Source organism: Thamnophis sirtalis, unplaced genomic scaffold, assembly GCF_051295495.1.
Source record: "Thamnophis sirtalis isolate CommonGarterSnake01/CBP01778 unplaced genomic scaffold, rThaSir2_p1.2 scaffold_11, whole genome shotgun sequence".
Taxonomy (NCBI): Eukaryota; Metazoa; Chordata; class Lepidosauria; order Squamata; family Natricidae; genus Thamnophis; species Thamnophis sirtalis.
The window spans coordinates 9048018-9074170 of NW_028261391.1; the positions used below are offsets into that span (position 1 = coordinate 9048018).

Sequence of the window (26153 nt, forward strand, 5' to 3'; positions counted from 1 at the left end):
TTTCCAATCTTGTTCCCTCCAGATGAAGTAGTAGTACATAATCATATGATCACAGATTTGCTGTTTGAATGCAATTTAATTAGGCAGTCAACTGTTTCTCTGGCAATAAAGTTAAAAATTAGGCATTTAGATATAGCTAATTTTTAAAAGGACTATAACTACCTTCTGAACGGTACATTTCATCCACACTCAGGTTTTCAGTATGAATTTCCACAAGAAATGTCATGGCTTTCTAAATCAAGTAATAGACTTTAAAAAAGCCAGACTCCTAGCCCACCATGAAGGTCAAGTTAATTACTGTATTTTTTGGAATATAAGACGCACCATGATTTTGAAGAGGTAAATTAAAAAAAATATGTTTTTGCACCCTTCAAGCCTCCCAAACCCTTTGCACGCCTCGTTTTTTGGGGGGTGAAAAAAAGGGCATGCAGAGCTTTGGGAGACTTGTAGAGTGCTCCTGGGGGCTGGATGGGAGTGGGGCAAAAACAAGCAAAAATGGGCCTCCCCAGCCCTCAGGAGCACTTTGCAAGCCTCCCAAACATTCTGCAGGCCCATTTTTGCAAAGAGGGCAGGGTTTCGGTAGGCCAAAGATGCTGTATTCAGTGTATAAGACGCACCCAGATTTTCACCCTCTTTTTGAGGGAAAAAGGTGCGCCTTATACTCCAAAAAATACGGTACATAAAGATAATTTGAAGATCGCTGTAACAAGCTTACTCAATAGGAACTGTGTATTATCACCTTTAATGATCTGAACTATGAGCAGAGAAACTTCTCATCATATCTTGAGAATAGCAATAATTAGCTGGGTACATGTAAGATATTTAAGGTGGTTAATAATTAAATCAGCTGACTTCACACAATAGAGTTACTCCGCCATCACACCCTGCCCTTTTAGAAGGTTGTACAAGTAGTTCTCGACTTGCAATAGCTCATTTAGTGATCATCTGGAGTTAAAACAGCAAAAAGTGAAAAAAGTGACTTATTTCACATTTATGACCCCACAGTCACATGATCAAAATTCAGATGCTTGGCAATAGGTGTCTGACAGTTGCTGTTTCCTGGGATCATGTGATCACTTTTTGTGACTTTCTGACAAGCAGTCAATGGGGAAGTCAGATTCACTTAACAACAAACTTAACTGCAATGATTCACTTAGCAACTGTGGCAAGAAAGACGTAAAGTGGGGCAAAACTCACTTAACAACCATCTCACTCAGCAACAGATATTTTGGGTCCAATTGTGGTTGTAAGCCGAGGATTACTTAAATAAATGCAGCTGAAGGTTTTGATACTGACCTGGTTAAGGGCGCTTGTCAGTATGAAATGGTAAGATTCTTGTATCTATCCTATTCTGCTTGAGACCACAAGCAGGTTCTCGCCTAGTGTATATGTACTGAAATCAGTTTGCAAGAAGTGTTTAAGGTAGTATGTCAAAAAGAAAGATTTCGACCTAGCTTTTTCTCAAGATACCAGTCAGAACACTTATATGGGCCTGGATTTTTCTTGGATCACTTTCTCTACTACAAACAATGTAGCATTTTTTTTCTACGTGGATTTTTCATTTCAACTAGCCCTTTATTATCAAAACTGCTCTTTTCATTCTTATCCTCTTTGGATAACTTTACTATAAAGAGAGTTTTTATAATTTAAAAATACAATTCCAATAAAGGTGAATAAAAAATAGAAGCAGTTTGTTGAGCAGGAGTATAAAATATATATAGTAAAACATTTCTGCTTAAAGTAGCAGAACAGTTAGTCTTAAATAACAAGTGTCCATTTCTTTCTCCTTAAAAATGAAGTTATACTCAGTGGCTGCATACGATTATATAGTTTTGATTCAGTGTAACTAGAAGCAGGGATTGATTTCAGTACAGCAAACACCTGTCAAATAAGATATGAATGGAGAACATGGAATCTTCCAGATTTTGCTGAAGTACAACTTGCAACAGCCCTGACTCGAGTGGTCAATGGAGGAGGACATTCTAGTTAGAAACCTATACCTCTTCGGTCAAGTAAGAAGACAGAAGCTTTCAGATTAATCAATTTATTTCACTATCGCACATGTATTTGATTAACTTTCCAACATGATCCAGTCCTGTCACGTGGACAAATTAACGAGTTGCACAATCAGAGAGAGGACGGAGAAAATAAAATGCTTACAAGCATACAGAAACACCTTCCTGGAAAAAAAACACAGGAAAAACAGTCTTGCTTTTATCTCTAAGTGCAAGTGCTCTGTTCAGATCCATGCTTTCAAGAGATTATGGATGTCATTATGGGTCCCATTCTCTAAAAGGGATATCAAACTTGCGGTCTTTAGGCCAGATGCATCATGTGCTGGTCATGCCCACCCCCGTTTAGTGAAGGGGGAGAAGTCACGATATATCACGTGATGACATGATGCTGTGAATTTGACACCATGCCTCTAAAGCAATACTGTTATCCCATTAACATTGATGTTTAATCTGGCACCCTCTTGATGTGTTCACACTGAGCTCCCTCCCCACTCCTCTACCTGTATTTCCCCGAAAATAAGACAGGGACTTATTTTCGTTTGACCCCCCCCAAAATAAATGCTTGGCCTTATTTTCAGGAAGGTCTTATTATTTTTCAGGTGCAGGAGGTGGCAGGTGTGGTCACTTCATGGCTGCTGCTGTGTTGCAATATTTTTGGGGAGGGGTTATTTTCAGGGGATGGCTTATTTAAGTGCATGCGCTCAAAAGCCCAATTGGGCTTATTATCCGGGGAGGTTTTATTTTCAAGGAAACAGGGTATTAATTTCATTTTTGTTGGGGAAGGCTGTTCAGTGTTACAGAAACCTGATTTCTTTTAAAGGTATTAATTGCGCAGGGTCGATTGGGAAGGAAATTTTAAACAGAGTTTAGGACTGCCATGTTATTTAAATAACACATTTAAAAATAGGAACAGGCAATAAACGAGCAGGTAATCTAACCTTGGCCTTTGATTTGTGTTCATTTGTCTCTTTGTAACTCTCTGCTTAATATAAGCCGCTGTGGTTTTGGTCAAAATAAACAAAGCACACACCATGTCAATTGTTTGTGGGAGTAATACTGGGTACAGCAACAACCTAATTTTGCTAGGAAGTCCCAAGACCAGCTGATAGCATCCTGCACAGACCCAAGTACATTCAACATATTGCACAGGCTCTCCTAATAAATGGATTTCAAAGGAAAAATCCAATGCCATTTAAAAAATAAGAGGAGGCACTTCCACTTTCACACATTAGCTATGTGAAAAAAGGAAGAATGATCTAGCGCAGGGATCTGCAAACTTGGTTAACTTTAAAAGACTTGTGGACTTCAACTCCCAGAATTCCCCAGCCAGCATGGATGACTGAGGAATTCTGGCAGCTGAAGACCACAAGTCTTAAAGTTGTCAAGTTTGGGGACCCCCTGATCTAGCATATCTATTCTGCTGAATGAATTTATGATTACTGCATGTCTAACTATGTGATCGTCAATATTACCATAATTTTAGCAGCTTGTAAGTAAGCATATGGTTCTAACAAGCATGTAAGGACAATGTACAGGGGTAATTTTTCATTAAGTGGCAAACTGATGAGGGATGCCTTGCTTTCATGAAATGTAGCTAAAAACCTGTAGGATGCATTGCAAAGATTATTCTCTGAAGTGAACCACAGAGAAAGTTGACATTTCTCACTTCAGAAATGCCACATTCTACTGTATTGGAAATTATTCTAGAACAAAAACCAAATGGACATCAGCGCTCCTGCAACACCTCCCAGAAAATGCACTACAGTGCAGCTCAACAAGACTGTGGAAAAGCATTTTTCTCCAAACCAGAGATGACCAATAAATGATCATGCGATAAATTCAAATACAGGAAAGCAGAACTACAGAGCAGATTTTTAAGATACTCTCCGTTCTCCAAAGTTTAAAAAAGAATCTACAGTCAGCAGGATCTGATTTCTTTCAAAATACATTTATTCATCCCGGCATTCCTCACAGTATTTTTACCTGCTGGGTTTCCAAATGTTTACTGGCCCCTTTTCTAGGCAATTGCCAAAGGCAAAGAAATGTTGGGAATGGTAGCTGATCTGGTATGTGTCCTCCAGATATGTTGACTTTTTCTGGAATTACACAGCCGGCTGGGAATTTGGGGAATTATAATTAGCGTATTTTTCACACTATAAGACACATCCCCCCACAAAGTGGGTGGAAATGTCTGTGTGTCTTATAGAGTGAATATTGCGATGGGGGGAGGGGTGTTGGTATGGCCGCGGCATTCGCCACTGCTGCCTGTCACTTCTGCTGCCGTTCGCCACCACTGAGAAACACTGGCGCCTTCGCTGACAAGCAGCTGATTGGCAGTTGGATCGGCCTCCTGGAATACCGCCGATCAGCTGTTCTAGGCGACGGTAAAAGGTGGCGGCGATTCCCACAGCCTAGAATAGCTGATCGGTGGTATTCTGGGAGGCCGACCCAACCACCAATCAGTTACTCGCAGCGAAGGCTCCAGTGCTCCCCAGTAGCAGCAGCACCTCAGCTCAGTTGACTGGTGGTGGGCGCAACGGAGTGGAGCCCTGATGAGCCATGTGCTGTGGCTGTGATAACATGCTGAAGCTGACCAGGCTGTTTGCTGCAAGGACACTACCGGATGGATGCTGGGAGGCAGATTTTTTTTTCTTGTTTTCCTCCTCTAAAGCTAATGTGCGTCTTATGGTCTGGTGCGTCTTATAGTGTGAAAAATATGGTAATCCATCTGCTGGGAGTCTAGGTTGGGGAAGTCTATCCTAGGTTGTGCAATATTAACTTTTAAATATTCTCCATGTAAGAAATCTATGTAACTTGGGGGAAAATAGCTACCTCAAATTTCAAGGTTGTTTGATAACAATAATTACATGTATTACTAAATCATTACTAAGTCAATATTTACTCATCACTAATAAGAAGGAATTGAGCTGGCAAGAATGAAACTAGTTCACAACTGAATCATTGGATATTTAATATCTCACCATGTCTCAGTTAAGGATTTTTAGAAACCTTACTCTGTTAGCCTTATTAATACTTTCATTACATTGCAATATGACCAAGAAAAAAACAAGGAAAAAAAACATTTTAAAAGCCAGAAAGTAGATTAAAAAAAAAAAAGAATACTCACCATAGGGTCACAGTAAATTAAGAATTGCAGGCAAAATAGCAACGAAGATCCAGAGAAAGGCTCAAAAATGTAATCTTCCCAATAACTTAAATGTTAATCAAAGCACTTATAAGCAAAAGTTACCTGGATTTTTTCTGTACTTGTGGGCTGCAGGTGTCTGTACATGACTTTTTTCACGACGTCAAGGGATAAGCAAGTGACAACTATGATGATTATGGCAAACCAAGCAGAGCCGCTGGACAGCAACTGAACAAATACGAAGTACAAGTCTTGGGCGTGCAAAAACGGCCTGGAAGGATAAAGGAGACAAGAAAATGGAAATTAACCAGCAGCAAGGGAAAAACATTTAGGTCAGTGGTCCCCAACCTATGTGGCTCGGTGGCCTGGCTGGGAAGGGGGACCAGAGGGGAACAGGGCTGTGGATGTGGCGAGCTGGTGTGCGCATGCAGGTGTGCCAGCCAGCCACTTGTGTCATTGGAGCTGCGTGCGAACATTGGCCTGCTGCTTGTGTCAGTGGAGCTGTGTGCATGCGCTGGTCTGCCTCTTGCGTGGCCCGGTTTCTGAATAGGCCACAGCCCAGTGGTGGGCTGCGGCCCGGGGGTTGGGGGTGCCTGATTTAGATGAATACTCTTAAGAACAGTAGGAAATATTAAGGATTGAAAAAGGAGGAAACCATAAGTAGGGGTGTCCTCAACTTGCAACCATTAATTTAGTGATTGTTACAATGGAATTTAACAAAGTGACTTGTGATTGTTTTTTACATCAGGTGATCCCCATGGTCAGGTGATCAAAATCCAGACACTTGGCAACTGCTTCATATTTATGACCGTTGCTGTGTCTCAGGGTCACTTGGTCATGTTTTGGGATCTTCCAGCAAGCAAAGTCAATGGGGAAGCTGGGTTCATTTTACTGCTGTGTTACTAACTCAACAACAGCAATGGTTCACTTAACCACTGGGGCAACAAAGGTCGTAAAATGGGGCAAAACTCACTTAAGAACTGTCTGGCTTAGCAATGGAAATTCTGGCTCAACTGTGGCCATTAAGTCGAGGACTACTTGCTATCTCCCAGGGAATGAATTCCAAAAATACAAAATCCATACTAGAGAAAGCCCTGTCCCTAGTATCCACCAACCTCATAGCTTTGGGCCTAGAGAATATCTCTTGTAACACGGATCTCAAAATCTGGGCAGGTTCATTGCAGCAAATATTCAACTTTGGCTGGTCATATGAAACTGTGCAGACAGGTCTCTTTAGAACAGGGGTTTCCAACCTTGGCGACTTTAAGACTTGTGGACTTCAACTCCCAGAGTTCCTCAGCCAGCTTTGCTCCACAAGTCTTAAAGTCGCCAAGTTTGGAGACTCCTGCTTTAGAATATTGAAGGGAGATAATGAGGAAACGTAAGATCTACAGATAGTGATAATAATAATAGTAATAATCAGCAGTCAACTTTCTCTGATGGAAGCAGTGGCATATGACTTTTTGACCTCAAGAGACGTAACTTTGCATCCCTAAGTAATCAATGAATGTAGCTCCAATTCTTTTGAAGTTTAAAAGGCTGACTGTGATTTAGAAACAAATGAGGCAAACCTTTTGAGTTGAGGATCTAAAGTAAAAAATGAACAGAAGTACATTCCAAATACTGTACATTATTGTTAATATTGTCCCCACGTAAATCGATAATTGTAGCTTGCATTTTGAAAGGCCATGTGAACGTGCAGTTAAGCCCTATCAGCTTTTTATCCTTTTCTCTAAAAATTAATGTGGCAGATTTTTTTTTTTGATTTCATATATTTGAAAAATGGGACACTGAAATATTCAATTATTTATTTGTTCCTTAAATTTATTTCCTGCCTTTCCTCCCAAAAGAAAATACATATGTAAATGAGGGTTGCATTCTCAGGTGCTTGGTACGTTCTGACTTCTGGTTGTTTGCTTGTAGATGTTTCATTACCCAACTAGGTAACATCATCAATGCTAGTAAGATTGGGGTTTGTTCCCTCTTTATAGACAGTAGTTTGCCTGTGTAAAAAATAGCACTGATTGGCGTGATCATCCCTCTCTGATACTATGTCAAATTCTAGTTTAGTAGAATTAAAAAAAAATCAGGTTTGGGCAACAAAGAAGGGACATTATAGAACAACAAAGCCCACTTAAATGGATAATGGACAGACGGATAATATGACAGTATTTCTATTTTTTTCATCTTGTGTGCCAGATTGTTGGTTTAGCTGCTCAGAGAAATGCAGCAATGCAAGTTCTGTTTTTGTATACATACATGCACCACTGGTCACAGCCTGCTTACAGGTCAAAACATGGTTAACTACTTACCAGATTATCCCGCCATAGAATAAGGAAAAGATGAAGTAAAACCCAATGGACCCCCAAGTAACAAAATGATTTATCCAAGTCCAAAAGTGAGTCTCTATTGCCATCTAAGCACAAAGAAAGAAAGAAAGAAAAAGAAAAAAAAATGTATCTCTTAATAAACAGGTAATTACAAAGTTAAAGCCTGTGAAAACATTGCAAGTTTGTTTGTTTGTTTGTTTGTGTGTGTTTGCGCGCACACCTTTAAGTCAGTGTTGACTGCTGGCAACTGTCTGAACAAGTTTCACAGTTTTCTGGGTAAGATTTTAGCAGTGGTTTGCCACCAGAGATGGGATTCTACCAGTTTGGACCAGTTTGGGGGAACTGGTAGCTCCGACTATTGGCTGGGAGTGAATCAGTTTGCTCCGACTTTCAGCTGGGCCTGCCCGCCCCTGCACTATACTCATCTATATTGGCTTTTCTGAAGCCCAGCTGATAGGCGGGGCAGAATGGATTGCAATGCCTCAGCTGCTTTCCTCTAGAAGGTGGAATGAGGAAGGTGATTTCTCTGTAAACTGTGCATGTGCTGCGAAGCACGTGCTCAGCGAACTGATTGTTAAACCGGTAGGATCCCAGCCCTGTTTGCCATTCACTGCTTCCCAGGGCTGAGAAAGAAAGATTGCCCTTAGATTACACAGCTGGCTTGGTGCCTAATAACTAGAACTCACAGTCTCCCAGTTTCTAGCCCATCTCCTGGAATCCATCCTGATGATTTAACTGCTCCACCAAATTGGCTCTCATGTTTTATTGGGAACTAAGTATTCTAAATCCAAGTTGTGCACCATCTTTGGTCCTAAAACCTCTAACATATTGGTTCTGCACCAACATTGGTGAATGGCTCCTTCTCTATAGTTGATTGGTGAACTGAAAAAAAGGCCAGTTCTTGATCAAATATTCATGGCAGGATATAGCTGATTCTATCCTTGGGAAGGACTTAGTAGGTGGCTAAAAATGCAAAATTCAGGATAAACATCTGGCTGGTTTTTTTTATTTATTTGATTTCTATAACTGCCCACCTCAGCAAATGACTCTTTGTGGCTCACAATTCAAAACACACATTACAATTAAAACATTTGAAAGCAATAAAAACAGCAAAAAGTATTAAAACAATAAAAATGTTGATTGTGTGATCAACAACAACAACAACAATAATAATAAGGCAACTTTTCAGGTATCAAAGAATTCCCCTTATATTAACTTATGGATTTTCTTGAGCCTATGTTTTTTCCCCCAACTGAGGAGTTCTTTATAACTGGGTTTAAGGACAAAGATACATCTTTTGACATCACTTGAATAAATAATTTGGCCTGAGAAAACTGAATTTGTAAGAGTGGTTACTTTTTCCAGTGGAAGAATACAAGCTCACTGACATTGGGAGTTTTCTGTTAGAAAAATCCCAACACAAACAAAACCGATGGGCTTCAATATTATTTTAAATTAATTCTTCCAGTTGAATATAGTCAAATCACGTCAGCACTCATCTCAGACTATTAAAGACAATTAAAAAGAGCTTAAAAAGCAAAATCACAAGTGCATTGCAGTACCTTCATTGTAACTGTTATAACCATAACTGTGAAGACCAGAGTACCAAAGGTCCAATTTCCAAACATCTAAAAAGGAAAACAAGAAATTTAATTAGATGGAAGATACTTAAGAGGCAACACCACCGTTATGTCCTTGTTAGTTTTCTATATAATTTTTCAGCTCTCGTCTCTAAAGAATCAGGATTATTTTGACCCTAATTTTAGAGTACCGGTTATCCAGTTTCCTCTCACTCGCAAAAATATGATATTTCTTTTACCCGTCTCATGAAAAATCTAGACTTGTGCGCTTATTTTTTGAAAGAGCTAGATTGCGTTAAATATTTTTTCTCAATTCATGAGCTATTTCTAATTAATAGGTTATTAAAACGCAGTTCATCTGCTTGTTTGTGTTGCAATGCCATAGGAAGCCTTAACTTGGTAAATGCAAATTCGTACAGAAAAAAATCTAGCCTAAGTATGGTTGTGGAGCAAAGAGTATCATCCTCTGACTGTATCACATTCACTTATTCCACTACATTCAAAAGAAGACATTTTAAAACTGAAATTATTCCAGAGCCGGAAAAGGGAATTTGGTACACAGCTCAACAGGGAGGTCATCCAAGATTCCCTGCAAAAGAGCACAGCCCACCGCTTAAGGAAGAAGCAAATTCCATAATCAATAGCAGTGCTGTCTTCTCATTTTGTACCTACTAACAGCGTGGTTTTTAATTCTCCTTTTCTTGGATTGCTATCTGCAAGGTAAAGGCTCCCCTTGCACATATGTGCTAGTTGTTCCCAACTCTAGGGGGCGGTGCTCATCTCCGTTTCAGAGCCGAGGAGCCAGCACTGTCCGAAGATGTTCTCCATGGTCATGTGGCCGGCATGATTAAACGCCGAAGGCTCGCGGAATGCTGTTACCTTCCCACCAAAGGTGGTTCCTATTTTCCTATTTGCATTTTTACATGCTTTCAAATTGCTAGGTTGGCAGAAGTAACGGGAGCTCACTCCATTATGTGGCACTAGGGATTTGAACTGTCAAACTGCCAATCTTTCTGATTGACAAGCTCTGATTGACAAGCTCATTAGCCACTGAGCCACCATGTCCCTACTTGCTATCTGTAACCAGGTGACTGAAAATCCTGAGAAAAATCTGGGCTTGGTGAAAAGCTGAGGATGCAAGTCCCCTTCACCTAAAGATGGTTTGTCTACTAACAGCTTTCTTTAAGCTGGCAGAAAGCAATTGCTATTAATTAGAAGGTTTTTGCCATGGAGTCTGTTAGAGATGGAAAAGAAGAGGATTTTGGTAAACACCCCAAACCGCCTACAGTTTGCGTTAAGGATTGTGTTTGTAGAAAGGCAGGGGGTGGGGAGACCGAAGACAAAAAAGCATGTAACTTGGCAACATTTCACTAATGCACAAGAGCCTTTCCTTGAACACAACTAGTTGTCCACATAGAATGAGAAGGATGGGAAAAGCTTTTCCAATCAGTTTCTTTTAATGTGTTCAAGGAGAATGAGCGATGCATTCTTGAATACGACTACAAAGGTACTGCATTTAGCATCTGCATGTCTTTTATCCTACAACATAAAATCTTACCATTTGCCTCTTAGGTTTGAATACCTGGCAACATGCACAGCATGAAAAAAAGGGGCAGGTTAGAAGGAAGCTAAAGGTGAAAAATTGTAGTGTACAGCTATTACAGTGCAAAGCTAAATCAACCTCTCAGAATTCACATGTAACAATGTGGATTCTTTCTTCCTGCATGCCAGCTATACTGAAATTAACAATTCACCCCGGTGTAGTTTTGTATTCCAGCTAAAAATAGCAGACAGTGGTTAGGCTATCCCAGATTCCTGACAAGCCCACAGAATGATTCAGAAACCAAGTTCACCCACGGTATGTTAGATAGTTGTGTAATGGAAACAAATAAGGCAGTTGAGGGAAATCTGGGAAAGAGCTTTTTGCTCAGCTCTGTTCATTTTCAAAGATGCTTATTCAGAAACAGAATAACAGAGTTGGAAGGTCTTCTAGTCCAACCCCCTGCTTAGGCAGGAAACCCTACAGTACCATTTCAGACAAATGGTTACCCAATTAAAAATTTCCAGTGTTGGAGCATTTACAACTTCTGGAGACAAGCTGTTCCACTGATTAATTGTTCTAACTGTCAGGAAATTGCTCCTTAGTTCTAAGTTGCTTCTCTCCTTGATTAGTTTCCACCCATTGCTTCTTGTCCTACCCTCAGATGCTTTGGAGAATAGCTTGACTCCCTCTTCTTTGTGTCATCTCCTGAGATATTGGAACACTGTTATCATGTCTCCCCTAGTCCTTCTTTTCATTAAACTAGACATACCCAGTTCCTGCAACCGTTCTTCATATGTTTTAGCCCCCAGTCCCCTAATCATCTTTGTGGCTGTTCTCTGCACTCTTTCCATAGTCTCAACATCTTTTTGGTATCGTGGCGACCAAAACTGGATGCAGTATTCCAAGTGTGGCCTTACCAAGGCATTATAAAGTGGCATTAACACTTCATATGATCTTGATTCTATCCCTCTGTTTATGCCAACTGTGTTGGCTTTTTTGGCAGCTGCTGCACACAGCTGGCTCATATTTAAATGCTTGTCCACTAGGACTCCAAGATCCCTCTCACAATTACTACTATTGAGTGAGGTACCACATATTATTTACAGGACTCCAGGCAATGAAAGTTTCGTTCTTTTTCAAGGAGATTTGTATCTCAATAGCTATGTTAAGAAAGCACAGACACTTTTGCCTGATATATGTTTTACAATGATTCAGTTTACATAGCACAACATTGCATATTCCACGATACAGTTTTCATAATAGGTTAGCATTCTACTTTACCTGGCCATTCCCTAACAATGAAGTATCTTTTCCCATCAGAAGATAGGAGCCAAAGAAGAAAGCAAATGCATGAAAAAATCCCAAAAAGGTCCAGTAGAGGAAAGGCTTAAAGCCCAAGTGGGCATTTTTACTAATGTCTCTGTAGAAAGAGAAAAAAAAAGGTATGATGCTCTGACAGCTATTTTCAAAGGAACAAAACTTACTTTGATACATGATGACATCAGTGTACACAAGATCATCTTTAATGTTTCAGGAACACTCCTAAAATTAATCTATACCTTTTTACCTATTCTGGGAAATTGATATAAATGCTCTTCAAAACCTTGAGATGTTTCATGGCCACTTGGTACTAAAGACTAATATGTTTTGGGAAAAAGGATGATGCTGACTCCCTATTTGCTTTCCCTATCCCACCCAATTACAATTTTTAGTCAATGAGCCAGCTTAAAAATGACCAAAGTATGGCCACATTTCTGAACAAATTCGTATAAACAGATATATTATTTTAATAATAAAAAATGGTGTAATTGAAATCAGAAATCTCTTTATCATTTAGACTCTTTCAGGAGGAACACATAAATCTAATAAATAAGACTAAATAGAAATAAAACCTACAATTCAAGTGTAGGCACATAATGGCTGCATTTCGACACCACAACAACGAGAAGAGGGTTTAGAGGGTCTGTACTCAAATCAATCAGAGGCGGCATGCTATTTAGAGGCAGTGGGTGCAGCGCCACTCCTCACCCCCCCATCACAACTGATGAAGATTTTGCATGAGAAACAAAACGTTTTCTTCTTCCTCAAGGAAAAAAACAGTCCAATTGCTTTTTGAAAAAGCACCTTTGAGACAACTATGACTTGGATGACTAAGAATCTCTACAGGCATCTTTCCTCAGAGGGTTAGGCTAACTGCTTGCAAAGGGCATACAAAATTATGCTAAGAACATCCCCTGCTTTCTATACTCTGATCCTTAGCATAGTGTCTTCTTCTCTGGCTTTGTTCTGACCTAGGCTTCCCCAGCAGCACGAAGCCGAGTCCTCGTCCCAATAAACCCTTTTTATTTAATTTACATGAATGCCTCTCCAGCAGTCTTTCAAGATAGTTCACAATTACCGATCTTTATCAGGCTTGGAGAGTGGCCATGCCGATATCTTTCAGACGCCGCAATACTTGTCAAGAATGCAGGAATGAACTAATTGTCTCCTGCAAACTCCACTCCCCTTTTGCTCCTCTTTTATTCCCTATGGGAGGGGCAAGTCACCATCCACCTGTGGTCTTACTCCCAAGTTGACCCTTGTTCCTTAGTTGTTCCCTTTGTCTGGCAACTATGCACATGTGCACACTGGGAACAGGCTCCAACTGTTTGTCTGCCTCACTGATCTCTGACTCCGAAGGCAGCTGATAACTGTCAGACGGCCCTGGCCCCCTCTCTACCTCTGACGCAGAGTCCTCATCAGAGCCTTCCCCAGGCTCCAGGACTGGCCCATGTTCCTCCCCAACCTCCTCACTGTCCGAATCTGCCGCCAGCTCCGCTGACTGCTGGTGGGGCCACAACAGGCTTGTCAGGGTTATCCATATCACAGCCAGAGCAATTTCTGGCTTGCTTCCAGAAACTTTTTGGAACATCTTGCCTCCCGAGATAAGACTGCCTCTTCTATGCTTCTGCAGCAGCCTGAAGACTTGGCTCTACCAGATGGCTTGGAGCCCTAATGGGGGAGCATCACACTGGAGGTGATTGCTGAATTAAGGGGCAATCCCACCTCCACTCCCTCCCTTTGCATCCTCTTCCCTCCCCCTTCACTCTGTTTTATCTTGATTGGAATTTCTACTTTTATTCTTTTAAGACATGTTAGGATTACACTAACTAGAATGTTTATGGAGATTCTCAGTCCTCCAGGTCATGGATGTCGCAAAGGTGCTTTTTCAAGAGGCAACCTGGACTTTCTGGTTTTGCTTTGAAGATGTTTCGCTTCTCATCCAAGAAGCTTCTTCAGCTCTGACTGGATGGTGGGAAATGGAAGGATTTATATTCCTTGCAGGGAATAGATTTTACTGTTTTAATTCTGGAAACTACCCATAGTCGTTTTACTACGAGATGGGGAAGAAGGCACATAAATTCAATAAACAGACAAGCAAACAAACTAACTCTTTAACTGAAGATGGCAGAACTGACTACATTAAATCTTAAGATATAAAGAATATGTGCCTAACAGCACAGGGATTCCCCTAATATTTCAAATGAGCATTAGCTGTTTCTACAAACAACCTAACCTAGGACTTTAAAACCCAGCACCCTTTGGGTCTCTGACAAATGGTTTTTGAGTAGAAGGAGCCGTACAACTTATTTCTTAACCAAGCAAAATTCTCTCCTGAAAAGACCATGCTTACCGGTAGAGAGTTGGCTTGCTGTGCAATACATGAGGATGCACATGCTGTTCAAAAAGACTATACATGAGGACTGGCAGGGAAGTGAAACAAATGTTGTACAAAGTCAGGTACACGCTGTCATACAGAGTCTGAAAGGTGAGAAAGGTGGAGAATTGGTGATTGTTTTAAAACCCATATACAGAAAAGTCAACAACAACAACACAATCACCTCAATCTAAATGTCTGTTGTATTATATTAACATTAACAAAGGAATGCAATAAAGCAAGCTTCTGTGACCTGAAGCTGTACAACTGTAAAGAATTATTACAAACCCCTTCCATACCTTACTTCTTCCTCTCAACACAAATGGTCTTAACACTCTTTATATATATATATATATATATATATATATATATATATATATATATATATATATATATATATATATATATATATATATATATATATATATATATATATATATATATATATATATATATATATATATCCAAAAAAAGGTATATAAAAAAGGTATATAAAAAAGAACATCTGGAAAATGCTGTGTGTGTCCGTATCGAGGAGGAGAAAAGGCTTTAACATTGGACAAAGCTAATAGTCACTTTAGGTCCGGGTTTCTCAACCTGGGCAACTTTTAAGGTGTGGGGACTTCAACTCCCAGCATTGCTAGTTGAGGAATGCTGAGGAATGCTGGGAAATGAAGTCCCCACCTCTTAAAGCTGCCCAGTTGAGAAATGTTGATTTTGGACGATAGATGCTGTGTGGTCAAGAAAAGGCCTATGGGTTTGTTTGTTTTTTTCCTTATTGAAACAGAAAGCGGTTTGTCACCAAATTCAATGCAGACCATCCCACGATCCATGTAAAAGAAAAGTTAAGAACTGGAGCAGCTTAGAAGGAAAGGGGTGGGGTGGGCGTTTGCTATCATCTTATTCTTCACTTTAGACAGAAACTCTTTCTCTTTAAGTGGCACCCAGCTTCTTTTCAGTCAACCCACTTTTTAATTTCATATTATTGCCTGTTTAGAATAATACTTAAAATACTGAATTTGGAGGTAGGAAAATCAGCTTGTGATAAGACTCTGTTACTAATCATTCTTAAATGGGGCCAATCAGGATTACCCATAGTCTTTACTAGGTTATTTATAGATACATGTATTAAGATAAATTAGAATTTGCTGGAACTCATAGAGTAAGAGCAATTAATTTCAGAAATGCAAGAAAGGACAAACATTACTGGCTACGGATAATCTGAGTTACAATACAGCACATCTTAAATTTAAATCTTAAATTTAAACCAGTATACATTTAAATGAGCTAAATCTGATTAATAAGAAAATCCCTTCTTGATCTGGCTATAACTGTCGCTTGTCTCCCAGATATAAAATAAAATCCATTTTTTAAAAGTGCTTTTCGCTTTCTAGCATAGAAAAAGAATTAGCAGAACTAATCAGCACTATCCAAAGATAAATATTACTTTGACTAAACTCTCATTCCGCATGGAACTCTTTAACACAACTTTCAATTTTTATTTTGCCTAACAATAAAATGGTTCCCTCACAAGAAATGGGATTGCTCTTGGATACATTTTTACAGACAGAAAATTTAAAGGAAATATATAGGGATGGAGAAACAGATGCTAATGAAACATCATCTAGCTGTTGTAAAAGGTATTCGATTTTAGCTCTAATATAGTGCTTGCTTCTTGGTGGCTGCCTACAAATCAGAATGTGAAGGCAGAAAAGAGGAGAAGAATAAAAAAAATTGACTACTCACTTGTTGTGAAAATAAGCAGAAGAATTGATATAAAAACTGTGGCGTAATAAAACACACATTCTGGAAAACAAGATGCAATGCAACCAGTGAGACACATAAAACACCAAATTCTATCACACCCCTCCAAACCTATCTTGAATATCAAAAGAAGTTAAAAAAAATCTTGTCTACTGAGATTCATCATCCAGATGAATAATGATATCACTGGCTAGAATTAAACTACTCATTGAAGGAAATGGTGCGGTGGCCTAGAGGTGGAGCTCTTGCCTCACAATAAGGAGGCTGTGAGTTTGATCCTAGATAGAGGCAGATATTTCTTTCTCTGGACGCACTGAGAATATATCTGCTGAACAAAACTCCGCATTGGCGACAGGGAAGGCCATCCGGCCATTAACACACTCTGCTAAGTCCATTCAGTTGTCCAGACTCCACCCCACAAGGGATTATGGGATCACTGAACGACAATGATGATTGAAGGAAGTGGTGGAGAGGAAGTACTCCCACAAGGCATTTGGGTCCCATCAATATCGCAATGAAGCAGTCTTCCCTAATGCCATCACTCTAATCCACTTGAGACTTAGAAACTCCATAACGCCTTGTTTGAAGCAGGAAGCACAAACTCTTTCCTGATACGTAGTCGGAATGCTCTCATCCCACTTTGCCTTTTAACTGTGATCTGCATGATGTGCACATCAAAAGAGATCACAACCTGTTTATAATCTAGACACTGCAACCATGATTAAAAACTTAACAAGAAATAGTTTTACTACAGGTATGTTTTGGCTTGGAAGTGAAGAAATTAGCAGCAAGTTAGCAGATGGTGATGGAAGCTCCTACTGAATATCATCAGGGGAAAAAACCTTACAGGCAGTCCTTGACTTACAGACATTCATTTAGCAACCGTTCAAAATTCCATTGGCATTAAAAAGTGACTTATGACTGGACCTCACACTTATGACCATTGCAGCATCCTGGTGTCATATGATTGCCGTTTGGAACCTTCCCACAGTTTCTGACCAGAAAAGACAGTGGGGGGTAGCCAGGTTCACTTAATGACCCAGGTGTTTCACTTAACACCCGTAGTGATTCGTTTAGCAACCCCATGGCAAAAAAAATTGTAAAATTGGGCACAACTTGTTTAACCACTGTCCTGCTAGCAACAAAAATTCTAGTCCCTATTGGGAGTCCTAAGTTGAGGACTAGGCGTCTATGTGACTACATTCATAGGTTATTTTGCCCTAGAGACCAAATCTCTTATGTTCATGGTTTGCTTTAAAAAATCTTTTTGAAGAACATTATAACATACAGGTAGTCCTCAACTTGTGACTACAATTGAGCCCAAAATTTATGTTGTTGTGTGAGACATTTGTTGAATGAGTTTTGCCCCATTTTACAACCCTAGTTGTTAGGTGCATCTGGCTTCCCCATTGATTTTGCTTGTCAAAGCTCACAAAAGGGGATCACACGACCTTGGGGACATAGCAACGGTCGTAAGTATGAACTTGCCAAGGACCTGAATTTTGATCACATGATCACGGGGATGATGCAAAAGTCGCAACTGTGAAAAATAGTCATAAATTCACTTTTTTCAGGGCTGTTGTAACTTTGAATGGACACTGTTGTATGCCGAGGATTACCCGTGTTTTCTTTTTTCTTAGCTTTCTACAGCCATCAGGACAGATGGGGTGAAATTTTAGGTGCAGAATTCCAGTTGGATTGTTTTGTTTGTGTCAGCCTACACTGAATGAAATTAAGGGAATCAGAAGGGAGGGTGGGGGCAACAAAAAGGATGGAGACATTTGGGCGTGCATTCCTGCATGAGGCGGCACATAGAACCTGTGGGCTACCCCTATAGCATCTTATCATGCTTAACATACTGTCACTGTTACACTGGCGCTTGAGATAAAATTTGGGGAAATGCTAGTGCCAACAATGAGATAGAAGTGCAGGTAGTCTTCGACCTACGACCACAATTGAGCCCAGAATCTCTGTTGTTAATTGAGAAACACTTGTTAAATGAGTTTTTCCCCATTTAACAACATTTCTTGCCCAAGCTGCTAAGTGAATCACTGCAGTTGATAATTTAGTAACCTGGTGGTTAAGTGAATCTGGTCTCCCCATTGACTTTGCTTGTCAGAAGGTTGCAAAAGAGGATCACATGACCCCAGGATGCTGAACCAGTTGGCAAGAAGCTGAATTTTGATCACATGATCATGGGGAGGCTGCAAAGGTCCTAACTCTGAAAAACGGTCAAAAGTCACTTTTTTCAGTGCTGTTGTAACTTAGAACAGTCACCAAGTAAACTGTTGCAAGTCAAGGACTATCTACAGAATCAGTTTCTACAATATCTCTTAGTATCACCCTACTAAACCTTACTAGTTCCAAGCTTAATTGTAATGATAATTGAGTATCAGAGTTTATGTACTACCCCACTTTTGCGAGTTAACCCACTATTTAAAAGGAAAACATCTGAGCTAAAAGAATCCCCAATTATATGCTACAGACACTTACCTTGTAAAAAAAGTACTGTACAAGGGTTGCTATCCTAATATAATAAAGGTGGCCATGGACAAAAAGTAACTTGGAGAGGAATTTAAATCTTGCTATTGCATAGTCACTGTTTCTTACAGCTTGTCTGCCTTCTTTGCCCATGATACCTGCAATTTGGGTAAAAAGCAAAAGTAACAAAATTAACTTGTCTTCCTAAGCATGAGGACACATGTGAGTCAAAGTGAAACAACAAATGCAACAATAATGGAAGATTCAGTCCTTAAGTGTGCTGTTTGCAGATTTAAAGGAGGCCTGACCAGATAAGAGCACATCTTTTATTCCACAACAGAAAGAGAAAAGGTTGTATATATGTGTACATAGAATCTACTTTATTACTTTTTTATCTATGGAGATGATACCCATTATAAATCCCATGTCAGGGTTCCAAGTAACACCCCCAATGAAAGAAGACTCCGAGGCTTGAATTTCCTCAAAAGTTTCATTTCATTAGAGTTGTGTCATATTGGCACATCTGGGAAAACCTGAATCTGAAAGTTTCCAGGGTTTCCCCACCCCCCAAAAAGTTCAATTCTCTGCCCAGCACCCACATGTCCATCACATGGTCCAATGAAACACTGTCCCAACTGGAGATGCCTCCCAGTCATCTCATCGCAGCTGCAAGGCAAGGTGGCCTTGACTTTCTGAGAAAGAATGTCATTTAGACTATATATCACCCACACTCCATATAATCTCCCCTCCCATTTTCCCACAGTAGAAAATGTGGCAGGCCTGAAGGCCCAAATGTAAAAGATGGCTTCCAGGCCTGACATCCAAATTAACAAAGTTTAAATGCGGTAAGACTTTGACCATCACCTAAATATTACCTATGCCAACATGAGCTTCTTGTATCATGCTCACATCATTAGCTCCATCACCGATAGCTAATGTGATAGGCTTCTCTGGAGATGTTTTCAGCAGCCGTACAACCTGTAAAGGAAAGACAGAATTCTCTATAAAAAAAAATATTGACATTATTTGGAACCAGTGGTTTGAGATACTGATGTTTCTCCACAAACTTGAGAGGGTAATGCTTAAAATTCAAGCTTTTAACCAAGACCTTTTCTAATGGATAGAAAATAAAATTCAGAGATTAAGACTATCTTTCATGGAGCTGTATCAATTCTATGTGCTTCCAACAAATCAATAATTTACTTCCTCTGAAAACTGATTGATGGAACATTGGCTTTGATCTAGGCTTAGGATCTCCTGATCTAATATTCAACAGTATAAATCAAAATACATCTAGAATTTTTTTTCCCTCAAAGCAAGTATGGCATATAACTAAAGTTTCAGAAATAGTTTAATTGGCTTCGTCTCTTAAAAATCTTATGAAAGCTATTTTAGAGAAAAAGGAACACACATTTTCTGTATCAGAGGTAGGGAGCTTCTGCCCCTCTGCTTAAATATAATTCCCAGCATTTCTCGTTTGCTCAATATATGGAATCAAATGCAGGGCCCAAAGCAAATAATCAAAGCTTACTGCAGTAATAAATAGTACATACTGATAAAAGGAATTGCAATATCAAGACTTTTGAAGCTGACCAGCTGGGAAATGTTGGTGTACTTTGGGTCCAGGTAGTCCTCGGCTTATGATGAGAATGGAACCCAAAAGTTGTGTTGCTAAGTGAGACAGTTGTTAAGTGAGTTTTGCCCCATTTTACGACCCTTCTTGCCACAGTTAAGAGAATCACTGCAGTTGTTAAGTTAGTAACATGGTTGTTAAGTGAATCTGGCTTCCCCACGGACTTTGCTTATCAGAATTTCACAAAAGGTGTTCACATCAGCCCAGGACATTACAACCTTCATCAATGAGAGTCAGCTGCCAAAGGGGCTGATACTTAATCACGTGACCATGTCACATGGGGTTGTGAAAAACAGTCATAAGCCACTTTTTTTCAGTGCCATTGTGACTTTGAACCGTCACCAAACTGTTCAAAGTTGAAAACTACTTGTACACCTAAGAACGCAGGCCAATCATACAGCAAGACCGTCAATAGCAAGCCCTATTGCCTGCCTATTTTGTAGACAGATGGGGAGGGGGGGTGTTATTAGACTGAATGCTCAATTCCTTCTAAACTCGGTTTGAAGCAGGAAGGCCGAGAGAGGCTGTGGCAGGTTACAGTAGCCGAACACGGCTGATGCTCAACCTTCATGAGCTCCCAATAACTCACCTTTGCTTTTTGCAGGGGTGCCATGCGACAGCACAGCACAGCAGAGCAATTTCGGCAGACCTCCATGAAGAGTTTCTCGTGCTGCCTGAGGGCAAGGGAGAGGCTGGTCCCATCCACTACCAGCCCGTGCTGGATTACGTAGTCATCCTTTATTCTAACAAAGGAAGGGGGAAAAAACGGGACAAACAAATCCATCGTTGTTTCATGAAGGACACCAGTCAGACACATCAAATGCTTTATGATCAACTGCAGACAATGAGAACAGGCTGAACTAGGAACCCTTCCCACCTGCTAGGCAGCAGGCTCATTAGCATATTATATGCTCATTTTGTAGCAAAGATGATGACGTAATATAGATTGTTCTATTTTCATATTGGAAAGTTCCGTGCTAGTAATGTGAAAAAAAAAAACATTCCAAGTTGGAAATATGCTATTTTAGTTATTCTGAGCTGATGTGAAGTGTCCCTCGTGTTGTTTTTAACCATTCTAGAGTTCTAGTGCTCTGAGTTCAAAATAGGGCTATTTTGAGACTAGAGTATTGCTGGTAATGACGACACAACTTATTTGTTGTTCCAAACTAAGTTTTTCTAGCTTAAAATCAGATGTCTATTTAAAAACAAATGTCAGAATCTTTTAGAACAGTGTTTCTTAACTGTTTTCTCTCTCTCTCAGGACTTGTATGCTAGAACTGTACTGGTTAATTTGGAGTATTTTGAAAAACATAAAAAGTTATAGAGGACCCCAAAAGAGCTTTTCATATTATGGGTTACATTTATCAATGTCTGCCATATTAAAAATTAAAATTGATGCATTCACTGCTGCTGCCATTTCTCGCAGCTGCTTGATAGGGTTTTAATATTGCATTATTTCTAAACATAGGCTGGCAAATAACTTTGATTCTGAGCACCCCTGACAGTATCTCGGGGGGCCCTCAGGGGATCTGGGACCACATTTAAGAAGCACTATTTTAGAAACCTCGGTTCCCCATCGGTTGCTGTCGACATCGGTTCAGAAATATGTACAAAGGTTTTACCTCTTGGCGAGCTGTCTCAATTGCTCCGCACACGTACTGTCTGATTTGTGCTGCACTAGTTCCAGGATGTTCATGGTTCTGTGGAAGTGTCCGCAGGATAAGCTAACGCTGACTGCTGTTTCGTGCTTGTCTCCAGTGAGCACCCACACTTTGATCCCTGCCAACCGAAGAGCTTCTATGGTTTCCTGGACTTTGTCTTGCAGCCTAAAAGTAAGCAAATTGCAATGGTGAACAATATCAGAACTGATTGGTCAGGATCACAATGTCTCTGCTTAGACCCTGCAGCATAGCTGCGGGTAATCTGTTAGTCCAAAATCAGAAAGACTCTAATAGGGTCATTTCGGACTAACAAAATTTATTCAAAGACGACTATAGGTAGTGCTCAACTTACAACAGTTCATTGAGTGACTGTTCAAAGTTACAATGGCATTGAAAAAAGTGACTCGCTCTTACGACCACTGCAGCATCCCTATGTTTACATGATCCAAATTCAGACTCTTGGCAACTAACACGTATTTATAATGGTCGCTGTGTCCCAGGATCACATGATCATCTTTCGCAACCTTCTGACATGTGATTGTGGGGATGCTGCAATTGCCAAGTGTGAAAAATGGTAATAAATCCCTTTTTTCCAGTGTTGTAATAACTTTAATGGTCATTAAACAAATGGTTGTTAAGTCGAGAGCTATCTGTACTTGTTCACACAAGGCTGGGTGCTGTGAATCCCATTGCCCTTTCCCCTCTCTATGCTGATGGGGGGGAAAAATCATACATATCACACAATGCTATTTATGGAGAGATGAACGAGCATCAAGCTATTCTGCCTGTGCCAGAATTTCTCTTCCCAAATAAACAGGAAGTATGTACTTGTCTTCGACTCCTGTAGCTCCAAGTAACTCCAAGTCTTTTTCAATAAAATTATACGCCTCGGCCAACCGTTCTTCTCGTTGCTGCAAGGCAGTTTTTGCTTCAAAAAGACGTCGCTCCACTTCTTTATACTCCTCCTCGGTGAACTTTCTGTAAGCTACACAAAGAGTCCTTAACCCTTTCTGTGAAAAGAACAGAGAGTGGTTATTCAGATAAGACACTGATGAAAAGGTTTGCTTACTGATGAAGTGCGCCTCTTCATTAAATGAAAGCCCTGACAGTCTCCCAAAAAGTGCTTTTTTTGACAAGGCATCTTCACTTTTACTCCCATTAATGGAAGAGGATGAAGCCAAGCATAATAGACCAAAGTTCAATGACAAGTGAGGTTTGCAGTCTGCCAAACGATGCTAATCTTTGGAAGGCAATAAAGACATTCTTCTCTCTGGGAGAAAAGGGTGACACTTAACTCAGAGGCAACTGGATATGGGGAGGAGGAGGAGGAGGAAGAGAGGGAAGTAGAGCAAGGCACATGGTCCGAAGAAGCTGAAATGGTTTAGTTTTCCAAATACCATTCTCTCTCAAGATGTTTTGACTACAATTCCTATAAGCTCTGAACATCAAAGCTGGGGCTGATGGGAAAGCCTGTGGTAAAATCAGACACTCCCATCAGCCCCAGCTTTATAAACAAAATCCATAAAGGGGGTCAACATCAGGTAGCTATCCCAGGATCTCAAGCCAATGCACTCTGAATAAAATTCCCTAGTGATGCCCAACACGTACTTAATGGACCAAACACTTAATGGACCTGAAATATTATATATTACTAGCTGATAACCCGGCGTTGCCCATTATAGACGTCAAAGTATTTGTCTGACAGGGAGCCGTTTGTCTGACAGGGGCCTTTCTTCCCCCTACTCCCATGCCCATCATCCCTGCCCTCTCCCTTCTTTCTCCCTCCTCTTTCCCACCCTGTCTACGATTCTGGCACTTTGCCCCAAGTCCATCAGGCGCTTCCCCATTGGTCCACTGGAGGGCAAATGTCACGGCTGGCTTTCTAGAGGAAGCTGTGAAGGAACTGATATCACAAACAATTGCAACTCTAGGACGCCACACTTGCTCTCCTTAACGGCCCAAGTTCTCTCTTCCCTTCCCATAACATCACAAACAATTGCCACTCTAGGACATTGCACTCGCTCTCCTTAATTGCCCAGGAGTTCCAGAGTTATTCTGGAACACACACAGAGAGACAGACACACACCTTAGGGGGGGGGGGTCTTACCCTCCCAGTATTTGTTTCCAGAGGGTAAATCATCTGTGTACCATGTTTGGTTGAAATTGCTTGAGGTGCTCCAGAGTTATGCTGGAACATACATACACACACACACACACACACACACACACACACACACAGCCTTTTTTATAAACTAAACTAGTTCTGGCAGTTGAAGTCCACAGGTCATACAGGGGTCCTAGTTCCCCACCCCTGATTTAGCAGCACTTCTACCATTATCTACTACAAAGTTTGAAAGCAGTGCTCTTAACATACCAATGCAAATTCATCCACATGGAGTCTTGTTTTTTCTACCTCACCATTTTTACTGGAAGGAAGAATAACAGATTCTGCTCCTTTGGTAAATAAGAGTTTTTCACCTATCCAAGAAAACAAAAAGTGCAAATTAGTAGCGCTTCTCAGAGGCTATTAATGTTCCTTTTATAGAACTGGCTTTAGGGGGTCGGAGGAGACGTAACATCAAAAACATCACATTTTTTTTTATCTTACCCGACGGACTTTCTACGATCACACTCATTCTCCTACGATTGGCATCAAACTCCAGTACATGTAGTAATTTGTACCTTTAAAAGAGAAGATGCTCATGTTTAGTCTGGGTTTGGGAAATGAAGGCCATACTTGTGAAATGCAGAAGATTATGAAAACTGCATGCCTGCAATTGCACACGCAGGTTATACTTGACGGGCATGCAGGGCCTTGGAGAAGAGAAGAGGACTCCTCTCAACCGAGTGGCTGATTATAGACATTTCTGTAATTGATGGAGGGAGAGAAAAAAGGAAGGAGCCAAGGTGAAGGTACTCCAGAATGTACCATTTCCCCAAACCCATTTGCCGTTTATTTGATTTTCTCGTTTCACTAAGTGGCTTACTTATAAGGATTCATTTTAAGTAGACTTCTATTTCTTCAATGTAACTGAACACAACCTGTACTTAGGAAAACAAAATGCTCATGGCAAGTGGGGTTTAAAGCTGACATATCATTAACTGTTCAAGTGACACTTAAGGAGAGGAGTTTCAGGTTTGTAGCTTAGGAGGAATAATACCATTATTCTAAGGGCAAATTGATGGAAGATACAATGTTAAGAAGCTACTAAAAGAGTAAATCAAGAAAGATGCTTGGACCAGATGGGTTATTTAGGGCTGCATTGTAAGTGTGTTGAGGATGAATGTTTACCACCTCTACAAAGCACAGTGAACCCTATTTTACAGGGATAAAAATATCGAGTCAGAAAGAAGGTAATATAATATTAATGCCTAAAGAGGGATAAGATTTGACTTTAGCAACAAACTACAGACCAATGTCAGTATTAACTAGTGATTGTAAGTTGATTACAATGATTTTAGCTGAAAGACTGAAAATAATTTTGCAATAATGTATTTATGAGGACCAGGGTGGATCTTTATTTCAAATCTATCCTGGAAATGGAATAACTTGTGAAGTTGTGAATGCTCGAACACTGAAAGTTTTAAAGAGATTGGACAACTATTTGTCTGAAATGGTACATAGGGTTTCCTGAGCAGTGGGACAGCAGGTTTCCTGAGCAGGGGTTTTCCTGAGCAGGGGGAGGGGGGGGGGTTGGACTAGGAGACCTCCAAGGTCCCTACCAACTCTGTTATTCTGTTAAATGTGAAGATCATGAAGGGACATCATGTATGGTAGATGGGTAAAAAAACCAAACAATTTTGGATACAAATCAATGCACTAATTCAGAAGAGGTTAAAGACTACTGTGCAACCGAAAGGCCATGGAACTTTGCTTTTATATACAACAACTGCAGCGAGATGACTACATGTCCAAAAGTGCAGAAGTTCAAACACTACTCACAATAGAGTAAATAGATGGTAATGATGATGGCACTTGCAAAAATGGCTACATTGATTTTTTTTATTAGAGAAAACACAATATCTACATTTATGGTTGACTAGAAATCCTTTATAGACTTTCTGTATCAAAAAGAAAAAATGCCCTTATGACTTGTGGTTTAATTAGCAAAAATAGGGAATAGACAAGTAAGCTTTTTTGTAATCAAAGTAAGACATAACTTTTTATTCATACTTTTAATATTTTCTGCCAAGAAAAATGCAGCATTGGAAGCACTTTTTAAATTTATTTTTATCTTTTGTTTCTGAATTTTTGTCTTTTACTTTTTGTTTATTAATTTGTTTTAGCTTTTATGTTTACTTTC

The 26153-nt window shown here is 40.1% G+C and overlaps 1 protein-coding gene across 4 annotated transcripts in view; it reads right to left on the bottom strand.

The window, feature by feature from the left end:
- The window catches only part of ATP11B (ATPase phospholipid transporting 11B (putative)), a 97999-nt gene that overhangs the window by 21835 nt on the left and 50011 nt on the right, over nucleotides 1-26153 (bottom strand). For all 4 annotated transcript variants that reach the window (XM_087725186.1, XM_087725187.1, XM_087725185.1 and 1 more), the window contains exons 16-28: nucleotides 24458-24531; nucleotides 24224-24327; nucleotides 22678-22859; nucleotides 21811-22014; nucleotides 20778-20931; nucleotides 19431-19533; nucleotides 18568-18713; nucleotides 16057-16116; nucleotides 14287-14414; nucleotides 11895-12033; nucleotides 9053-9118; nucleotides 7473-7576; nucleotides 5266-5431 (exon numbers count right to left, since the gene is read on the bottom strand). In XM_087725186.1, the coding sequence (XP_087581312.1) occupies nucleotides 5266-5431; nucleotides 7473-7576; nucleotides 9053-9118; nucleotides 11895-12033; nucleotides 14287-14414; nucleotides 16057-16116; nucleotides 18568-18713; nucleotides 19431-19533; nucleotides 20778-20931; nucleotides 21811-22014; nucleotides 22678-22859; nucleotides 24224-24327; nucleotides 24458-24531 (1630 nt within the window). The remainder of the gene's footprint in view (nucleotides 1-5265; nucleotides 5432-7472; nucleotides 7577-9052; nucleotides 9119-11894; nucleotides 12034-14286; nucleotides 14415-16056; nucleotides 16117-18567; nucleotides 18714-19430; nucleotides 19534-20777; nucleotides 20932-21810; nucleotides 22015-22677; nucleotides 22860-24223; nucleotides 24328-24457; nucleotides 24532-26153) is intronic.